The sequence below is a fragment of the Colobus angolensis genome, unplaced genomic scaffold, assembly GCF_000951035.1.
Source record: "Colobus angolensis palliatus isolate OR3802 unplaced genomic scaffold, Cang.pa_1.0 Scaffold222, whole genome shotgun sequence".
In the NCBI taxonomy this organism is placed as follows: Eukaryota; Metazoa; Chordata; class Mammalia; order Primates; family Cercopithecidae; genus Colobus; species Colobus angolensis.
The window spans coordinates 1,552,967-1,562,218 of NW_012115400.1; the positions used below are offsets into that span (position 1 = coordinate 1,552,967).

The 9,252-nt window shown below is 58.1% G+C and overlaps 1 protein-coding gene across 2 annotated transcripts in view; it reads right to left on the minus strand.

Moving 5' to 3' along the window:
• TSC22D4 (TSC22 domain family, member 4) overlaps positions 1-9,252 on the minus strand; it is a 13,246-nt gene extending 3,994 nt beyond the window's left edge. The window contains exons 1-3 of one of the 2 annotated variants that reach the window (XM_011943914.1): positions 8,653-9,252; positions 7,187-8,217; positions 4,159-4,325 (exon numbers count right to left, since the gene is read on the minus strand). In XM_011943914.1, coding sequence (XP_011799304.1) covers positions 4,159-4,325; positions 7,187-7,948 — 929 coding nt within the window. In that variant the 5' untranslated portion in view covers positions 7,949-8,217; positions 8,653-9,252. The remainder of the gene's footprint in view (positions 1-4,158; positions 4,326-7,186; positions 8,218-8,652) is intronic. The other variant, XM_011943915.1, reaches the window with a different exon arrangement.

Below are 9,252 nucleotides of genomic sequence, written 5' to 3' on the forward strand. Positions count from 1 at the left end.
CTACCACACCCGGCCAATTTTTGTATTTTTAGTAGAGATGGGGTTTCACCATGTTGGCCAGGCTGGTCTCCAACTCCTGACCTCGTGATCCGCCCACCTCAACCTCCCAAAATGCTGGGATTACAGGTGTGAGCCACCGCGCCCAACCTCCATTGGAACTTTCTAACACACACTTCAAGGGACCAGGACTCTGGCAACGCAGGCCCTCCCCTTTAGGACCCCAGAGTGAGGGGTTGTGGGCACTGTGCTAGAATTCTTTGACAGGGTCCGGGGAGGAAAGTAGGGGCTGCTGAGACAGGCTCTACCTCCACCACAAGCCCAAAAGCAAGTTTGTGTGGATTAGAAAATGCCCCTTTCTTCAAGACCCTTAATGCCATCTTCCGGAAAACTGTCGTGACTTCCAGCACTGACTGTGATTTCAAATATGAGCGGCACCCCCTGGAGTTATGCAGTGTGTGACATGCACAGTGGGAGACTTAGCCCTGCAGGACTCTCGGTCCCGGGGCAGGGACAGCCCTAGAAGCTGGTCTTCCTCTTTGAGGGTCAAATAAAACAGCCTCAACATGAAGATGGGATAAAAAGCAGGACACCTGGGAGAAATGGGGAGCCTGGGATCTTGGGGACAGGGGCCAGCTCTGCACACTCTCCAGTGAGTTCAGGGGATCCCCCAGGGCCTAGGCCTGGGACCAAGAAAGTGTCATCCAGCTGTCCTGTCTTTATGCTCTCCCGGATCTGTGGTGTCTTTGGGGCGGGGCTGGGGAGGTCAGGGAGCGGGAAGGGGGGTTGGCTCCCTGCCCTGCTTGGGAGAGCTGTCCCTGACTGTCCTAGAGAGAAAGGACATCATAGATCATTGCCGCCACCTCTTTGCTTGGGACACAGGCATCCCAGTAGGATAGTGGAGAAAGTGGCTTTGGGGTTGGACCCAGGCTCCAAATGCAGTCCAGCCACTTAAACTAGCTGGGTGGCCCTGGGCAAGTTTCTAAAACCCTCCTGGCCAGGCATGGTGGATCATGCCTAATCCCAGCACTTAGGGAGGCAGAGGTGGGTGGATCACCTGAGGTCAGGAGTTTGAGACCAGCCCGGCCAACATGGTGAAACCCCGTTTCTACTAAAAACACAAAAATTAGCTGGGCGTGGTGGCGGGCACCTGTAGTCCCAGCTACTCGGGAGGCTGAGCCAGGAGAATCGGTTAAACCCGGGAAGTGGAGATTGCAGTGAGCCAAGACCATGCCACTGCATTGCAGCCTGGGACACAGAGCAAGACTCCATCAAAAGAAAAACAAAAAACAAAAAAAAAGACAACAAAAAACAACAACAACAACAAAAAACCCTCCTTCTTTGAGTTTCAGATACTTCATCTAGCAAGTGGGAGAACGGAACTGCTTTTTAGGATTACAAGGGATAAGGCAGTACTGGACCCAGGGGAAGTACTGGATAAATAAATGTATCTTTTCTTTCCCAAGTCCCTGGGATCCATTCCCTATAATGCCTGGATCCCGTAGGCCGGCCACTGCCCCCACCCCCAATTCCTTCCATCCACTTCTTCACACTTAACCAACTACCTCCCACCTGCAAAGAGGGGACAAGGATTTCCAGCCCCAGGGCATGTGAGCATTCTAGATTCATCTGCACCCTCTGTTCGCTCATCCCCAGATTCAGGGACTGGTCAGGCGTCCCCAACTCCCTCCCTGTGATCCAGGCACTGAACATCTCAGCCCACCTGCCCTCTTAAGAGGGAGGTCCCAGGCCACTGGGACCCTGTTCTGCCAGCTCTGTGCACACCAGAAAGGAGAGGTGGGGTCTACACGTCCCATTCCTAGGGGGCAGGGGGTGGCCCAACCCAAACCCGCCGGCTTGGCAGGGTGTGGCTTGAGGGGCTGGGCTGGGACAGATCCCTAAGAGCCTTGGAGCACAGCAGGGTGAAGTGGAGGCTGGGAACCGGACTGGTCAGATTGGGGTGTGCAGGGAGGGGGTGGGACAGAGAGGGGTGGGACAGAGGAAGGCAGGGAGGGAGGGGACAGGGGAAAGACGGAGGCCTCAGGAGGTTGAATCCTCTAAGACAGAGACAGCAGGAGGCTGGGCTGTGAACTCAACAGGGGTGGGGGAGGGACGGGGAGTCCTCTAGCCAGGGAACCTCCCAAGTGGGAGAGGGAGAGGGCGGGAAACGCTGAGAATAGCAGTGATGGGGGCAGGTGACTCTCCCAACCCTGGCTGACCTCACACCTGGCACATTCCTGAGTGGGAATGGGGCGTGCAGAAGCCACCGTGTCCTGCCCAGCCCCGCCTAGCACTGGCACCCTTGCCCTCCATCACACCAGCTCCTGGCCACTCCCTTTGCCAGGTCCCTATCCTCCCCAAAGCTGCAGGACCCTGTCAGTGGTGGGCTTGAGTACCTGATCCCAGCGAGCGGCCCCGGATCTGGGGAGGACAGGAAGGAGCAACTCCCATCTGGAATAGGTCCCTCAGGCACCCACTCACCCACTCTCGAAGCCCCACCCCCAATTTCCTTCTAAGCAGGAAGTCCCTCCCCTTGAAAACCTCCTACGGGAAGTCCCACTCCTCCCTCCAAAAGAAAAACGGTGACTCCCCAGCCCTTCTGCCCGGTTCCTATCAGTCCCCGGCCAGAAGCAGGCAGCCTGGCTATCTCTGACTCACGATTCTGGGCCTCCCTTTACAGCTTGCTGGCTTTCTTAGGAACGGTGACACCTGGCCCTGAAAACCCACCCAACACAGCACTTTCCCCTAAAGGGTGAACCCCAGAAAGTCGCTCTCTGCAGTGCCGTCCCTGCCCCTTTGCCATTCCTAGCTCTGACTCTGTTCCTAGCTGGCCCATCTTAGGGACTTGCTTTCTCGGTTCTAGAAATCCTAGGATCCTAAAGTAGACCCTGTGGGCTATCAGGATGTCACAGTCCATGCATCCTGTTAGGGAGTCCCAGTCCTTTGTTAGGAGAGGAAGAGGGAGATGGAACTGAGACGAAACTGATTTCCATTCTTCTTCAGTTCTTTTTTTTTGAGGCAGAGTCTCGCTCTGTCACCCAGGCTGGAGTGCAGTTGTGTGATCTCAGCTCACTGCACCCTGCACCCTCTACCTCCCGGGTTCAAGCGATTCTCCTGCCTCAGCCTCCTGAGTAGCTGGGATTATAGGCACATACTACCACACCCGGCCAATTTTTGTATTTTTAGTACAGACAGGGTTTCACCGTGTTGGCAAGGCTGGTCTTGAACTCCTGACCTCAGGTGATCTGCCCACTTCAGCCTCCTAAAGTGCTGGGATTACAGGCATGAGCCACCGTGCCCAGCCTACTTCCTTTATATATACGTGTGTGTGTGTATATCTATATCTATATATATGCTATTTTCTTTTTTTCTTTCTTTCTTTTTTTTGAGACGGAGTCTCGCTCTGTCGCCCAGGCTGGAGTGCAGTGGCCGGATCTCAGCTCACTGCAAGCTCCGCCTCCCGGGTTTACACCATTCTCCTGCCTCAGCCTCCCGGTAGCTGGGACTACAGGCGCCCGCCACCTCGCCCCGCTAGTTTTTTTGTATTTTTTTAGTAGAGACGGGGTTTCACCGTGTTAGCCAGGATGGTCTCGATCTCCTGACCTCGTGATCCGCCCGTCTCGGCCTCCCAAAGTGCTGGGATTACAGGCTTAAGCCACTGCGCCCGGCCTCTTTTTCTTTTTAGAGATGAGGTCTCGCTATATTGCCAGGGTTTGGTCTTGAACTCCTGGCCTCAAGCAATTCTCCTGCCCGGGCCTCCCAAAGCACTGCGAGTACAGGCGGGAGCCACTGCGCCCTGGCCTGATTTGCTATTCTGTCTAGAGCACGCATTTGCCATTGGGTTCCTAGGGTTGGCCAGATGATCTCTAAATCTGCAAGAGCTCTGGAATCTGACAACAATGAGTCCCTTCAGACTCTAAAAAAGTCTGTGACCTGACAGTTCTGAGCCAGGGAGTCCCACCCAGCCCTCTCCACAGAGGGAGTGGGTCCGAAATCATCTGTGTGCAGTGGTTATGCCCAGGCCAGGTTTCTCTGTCTAAGAGTTCCTCTCCAAGTTCAACCTGGGGGAAGGATGCCTACCGGGCAGTTTCTCACAGCTATCCCAGGTGCTGGGCAGGGAACCTGAACCCCATGCCCCACCGCCCCACAAAGCCCACCTACCTATCATCATCGCTGTCTAGGTGACCACTGATGGCCAACATGGAGTGGGCCAGGCTGAATTTCTGAGCTGCTACTGCTCCGAAGGGGTCTGGAGATTTGTGAACCAGGCTGGCATCATGGGCGAAGTAGAGGGCCGGGGAGCTGGGGCGAGAGTCGAGTGGGGGCACCTGGAGGCGGAGAGGTAGGAACCATCATGTGAAAAGAGAAGAGAAAGGAACCAGCTGCCTTACAACTTGTCTATTAGCCTTCCTCCCTCTCCACCTTTCCACTCCCTTTGGAGGACCCAGGAGTCCTGTCCCCGCAGCCCTTCCCTCCTCCAGCTCTGCAGAAGGCATTAGGCAGGTACTAGAAGCAAGAAATGGGTCAACCTGAGTAATGGGAGGAGTGGTGTATGGGACATTAGAGAGGGTCTCCCGAGTGGGAGGAGTGGGGGACTGACGGAAGAACCGAAAATAGACTCCAAAGTCCCTGCTCCCCCTGGGCCGGGACCCTAAACAGAGGCTACTCAGAGTGTCTGCCTTCTTTTATGTTTTATTTTATTTTTTTGAGACAGTCTCACTCTGTCAGCCAGGCTGGAGTGCAGTAGCACAGTCATGGCTCACTGCAGCCTCGAATTCCTGGGTTTAAGCGATCCTCCAGCCTCAGCCACCCGAGTAGCTGGGACTACATGCGTGCACCACCATAACTGGCTAATTTTTTATTTTTTGTTAACACAGGGTCTCAGTATGTTGTCCCTGCTGGTCTCAAACTCCTGGGCTCAAGTGATCCTCCCGCCTCAGCCTCCCAAAGTGCTGGGAGAATAAGCCACCGCTCCCAGCCTGTGCCTTTGCTGGAGTCTCACTCTGTCACCCATGCTGGAGTGCAGTGATGTGATCTTGGCTCACTGCAACCTCTGCCTTCCGGGTTACAGTGATTCTCCTGCCTCAGTCTCCTGAGTAGCTGGGACTACTGGCGCCCGCCACCACACCTGGCAAATTTTTCTATTTTTAGTAGAGACAACGGGGTTTCACCATGTTGGCCAGGCTGGTCTTGAACTCCTGACCTCAAGTGATCTGCCCGCCTCCGCCTCCCAAAGTGCTGGGATTATAGGTGTGAGCCACTGCACCCAGGCAGCCTTCTTAAAATGACTCCAATGTCACCTCTTAGAGAGGTATTTCCCCATCATTCATTCGTCCACTGAACTGTTTCATTTTTTTATAGCACCTAACATTATCTGAAATTAAAGTATTTATTGTGTCTCTCCCCGGCTAGAAGGTCAGTTTGCTCAGTAGCTATTTGTAGAATGAATGGATCCTCAGAAACTGCTCCTTCATCCACTCACCCACCCCTCACTCTCGCCTCCCCTCTCAAACTTCTCGGACTCAGGTGGAATTCTGCTCCTGTGCTCTGCCCTGGGGTTGGCGGGCGCTGCTTGTGGAGCTGGGGGGAGGCGGAGCCTGGGCGTGGACCTGCATAGCCCAACAGGCGCTGGGGGCGGCAGCAAAAAGGGCGGGGGCGACAGGAACATGACAAGACGCCTCTGTGAGGCCCCAGCTTCTCAGAAAAGCCAAGAACAGAGAGTCCAGGGTGGTTAGAGGGACAGAGCAGAGGAAGGGGGCCCAGGTGGTGTCCCCTGGCCATTCTCCACCACTCCCCTCTGTTAGGAGGGAGAAGAGGCATGAGGGGATGTGGAAGGGAGACAGACTTTTGGGCAGGGAAATAGCAAAACAGTTACGTGCAAACAGCAGACCGTCAGGAGGTGGGGGAGAGCTGGGGAGTAGGGGGCACTGGAGAGAGACAGGCAGGGTCTGCGGCCCCAAGAGAAGCTCAGGCCAGGCTTAAGGACAGAGAGCAGGGAAGCTGGAGGCCAAGGGGGTTTGCTTTGGAAGAGTCTGGGGACAGGACAGGAAGAGAAACAGCATCTTCTCCCCTGGGGTGGGTGCTGAATGCAGGAGTTCAAGAAGAGTTGGGCGGGGAGGGGGTGGGGGGTGGTAGGAAGGGGCGTCACGAGAGACGTGAGCTTGAGGCCAGGAGGGGGTTGGGGGGAGCCAGTCCTGACCGGTCCTGACAGGACCCAGACATCCAGTCCCAGGTTATTTTTATACTGTGGTTTGTGCCCAAGGCCAGAAAGGGGAAAGAGTTCGCATCCTCACACTCCCTGCCTCTCCCCAGCCCTCCGAGGTGTTATATTCTCCCCGCAGGACAGAAGTATCCCACCCTCTTGTCTCTGGCTGCTCACCCCTACCACGGGGACCCAGGCATGCTGCCCCCCCAGCCCGGACTTGTTCCTCTTTTGGAGACAGGAAGGAGAAAGAGTATGAGACGGAACTCCTTCTGGGGCTTTTCTCTCCCACTGCATGGTGGTCACCCTCGAGTTATCAATCACAGAGAGGCTCAGATGGAGGGAGTTGAGACAGACAACTGGGGGGTGAAAAGGATCAACCAGCAAGCCCCCTCCCCATCCCTGAGAGGTGTTCCCCCCACCCAATTTCTCAGTGACACTTGGTTTACAGCAAAGCTGGAGGTAGGACTCAGATGGGTGGCTGGGGGAAAAGAAAGACCCCTACATTCAGGACGGGGCTGCAGTGCAGAGACTAGCAGCGCGCAAGGCCTACCTTTTACCTTTCCGCCCCAAATCCTGGCAGCTCCTCCCCCAGGGACCCAGCTACCCAGCTGGGGCCTCCACCCTCATCACCTAGAGGCAGAGGGGCTGAGACCAAGACAGAAGAAGGCCTGGTGAGGGGGCCACATATGCTATAGGCTACATGAAGACCAAGACAGAGAATCAGAGGCCAGGGAGAAAGAGAGAGGGTGCGGAAAAACAGGAAGGAGGCTGAGACAGAAAATGAAGGAGGAGGAAGGGGCTTCAGAGTGACCTGGCAGGCACAGAGAAGAGGGCTGTCTGATCTGATAGACAGGTAATGCAGGAGGGGGAGGGGAGGGGGAGGGGAGGGGGAAGAGGGGGAGGGGAAGGAGGAGTGGGAGGAGGGAGGCCCAAGATAGAGGTTAGGCCAGAGCTGATGGGCCAGCCCTAGAACCCAGGTCTTACCTGCCCCATCTCCTCTGGAGCACCCAACTCCATCCGCAGCCGCATGTCTACAGCTTTCCTCCGGGACAGTGGAGGGGTCCTGGTCCCTGAGCCCCCAGCCTCCGCTTCCACCCTCAGAGAGGGCAGGGGCGTGGCAGCCCAGGATGTGCCCGCACTCTCACCGGTCCCAGGCTCTGGGGGGCGCTGCTGGGGTGGGGAGGCTGACAGTGGGGGCGTCTCTGCCTTGGCTTTGCCGGGCACCACCAGCTGGCCCAGTCCCCCAGTGAAGGAGCGGGCCTGAGGTCCGGGAGAGGTGGGGGGTGGACGGAGCCAGGAGGTGGGGCCCTGAGACAGGCCTGACTGTGGGGTGGGGGTGCCCAGGCCAAGGCTGGCCAGCTCCAACCTGGAATCCAAAGATCTGCCCCCGGCGCCCCCTGAGGCCCCTCGAATTCCCTCCAGGAGTCGGCCGAAGCTGTGGGGCTCCAGGTCTCTCTCATAAACATCCACACATGTCCAGCGACCACGGCGATAAGGCTCTCCCAGGCCGTGGGGCAGCTTCACCACCCGAAAACGGGAGGAGGGGGCCCCAGGTGGTGGGGAGCCATTCCGGGGGGTGCCCTTGCCCCCCGGATCGGGGCTGGGCTCCCCACTGGGCAGGCGGGGCAGGGGCCCGGTGGGGGGCTGTGGAGTAGGGGGATCTGAAGTCCCTGGGCTCCCCGGGCCCTCATAGTCTGTGGTGACGCTGGTAATTTGGAAACTACTCTTCTTCTTGCTCCCACTCATGGTCCCTGGGGCTCAGGGCTGGGCCAAGGTTGGGGGTGGGTTGGGACTCCTTGAAGGGGCTCAGGCACCCCTGGAACAAGGGGGCCACATGGCGGGGGCATCTGGGCCCCTGGGGACGTCTGGGTCCGACATGGCAGGAGGGCCTGGTGGGAACCTGGGGTGCCTGCTGGGTGAGGGGAGAAGAGGAGAGGGGAGGTGGCGGGAGGGGGGAGCAGGGGCAGGTTTTTCCTGCTGCTGTTGCTGCTGAACTCCAGAGCTGAGTTTGCAAACTGGAAAAAGAGGGAGAGAGAGAGTGTGTGTGTATGTCTCTGTGTGTGTGTGAAACCAGTGGGCAGGCCACCTCCGGGGCTTCCTCTCCGGGGAGCAGAGTGGGGGAAGGGGAAACCGTCAGAGACCCGGAGACAGGCAAGAGATGACAGAGACCAGGGCAGAGGGGACCAGATCCAAGAAGGTGCTCAGAGTAGGAAGAGGCAGATGAGTCCCAGAGTTGGGCATTTCTCGTCTGAGATTCTGACTCAGGGGGCGGGTATTGTCCCAAGAGCTCGGACTCCAGGGCCTGGGAGAACCGGGGTGAAGCAGCTCCCCAGCCTGGCCCGGCCACTCAGAGAGACCTCTCCTGGGCCTCAAGCCCACCCCAGCTCCCACATCCCTGGGGCAGGCCCTGCCCGGCTACCCCCAGCACCCCACCCAGTCCCGAATCCTACCTCTGGGGCCTCGGCCACTGATCTGAGCCTGAGGGTCCCGGCGCCTAAGAGGTCGGGTTGTGAGTTCCCTGGGGCCTTCTGGCCAGGGGGAGTGGCGGGGCACGCAGGCGACGATCAGAGGTTGCCCCGTCCTCTCCGTGGGCCTCAGCTCATCCTGCGAGGCATCTCCGAGGAAAGTTTGCTCTCCGGAAAAGAAGGAACTCGCGCCTCCTCCGAGGAGCCCAGGAGCGGCCGCTGAAGCCCCAAGGGTCTGGAGACTGATGTGGGAGAGGGCGGTCGAGCCCCCCGCTGCTCCCGGTGGCAGCCAGCGAGTGGGTGTCTCGAGTCTCCTCCCGCGTGGCCCCGCTGGGTCTGTGTCTCCGCTCCTCCGCTCCCCTGGGTCTCTGCCTCTCGGTCTTTCTCTTTCTGGGCTGTTGACAACCCCCACACCAGGAAGTCCTGCCTCCTCGGGCCTGCTGACTGCTCCTCTCCTCCTCCTCCTCCTCCTCCTTCCCCTCTTCCTCCCCTTCCTCCTCCCTCCCTCCCTCCTGGGGCTTCCCGCCAGCTGGCCCGGGGCCAGGCCTGCCACAGCCGCTGCTGTTGCAGTTGCTGCAGCCACTG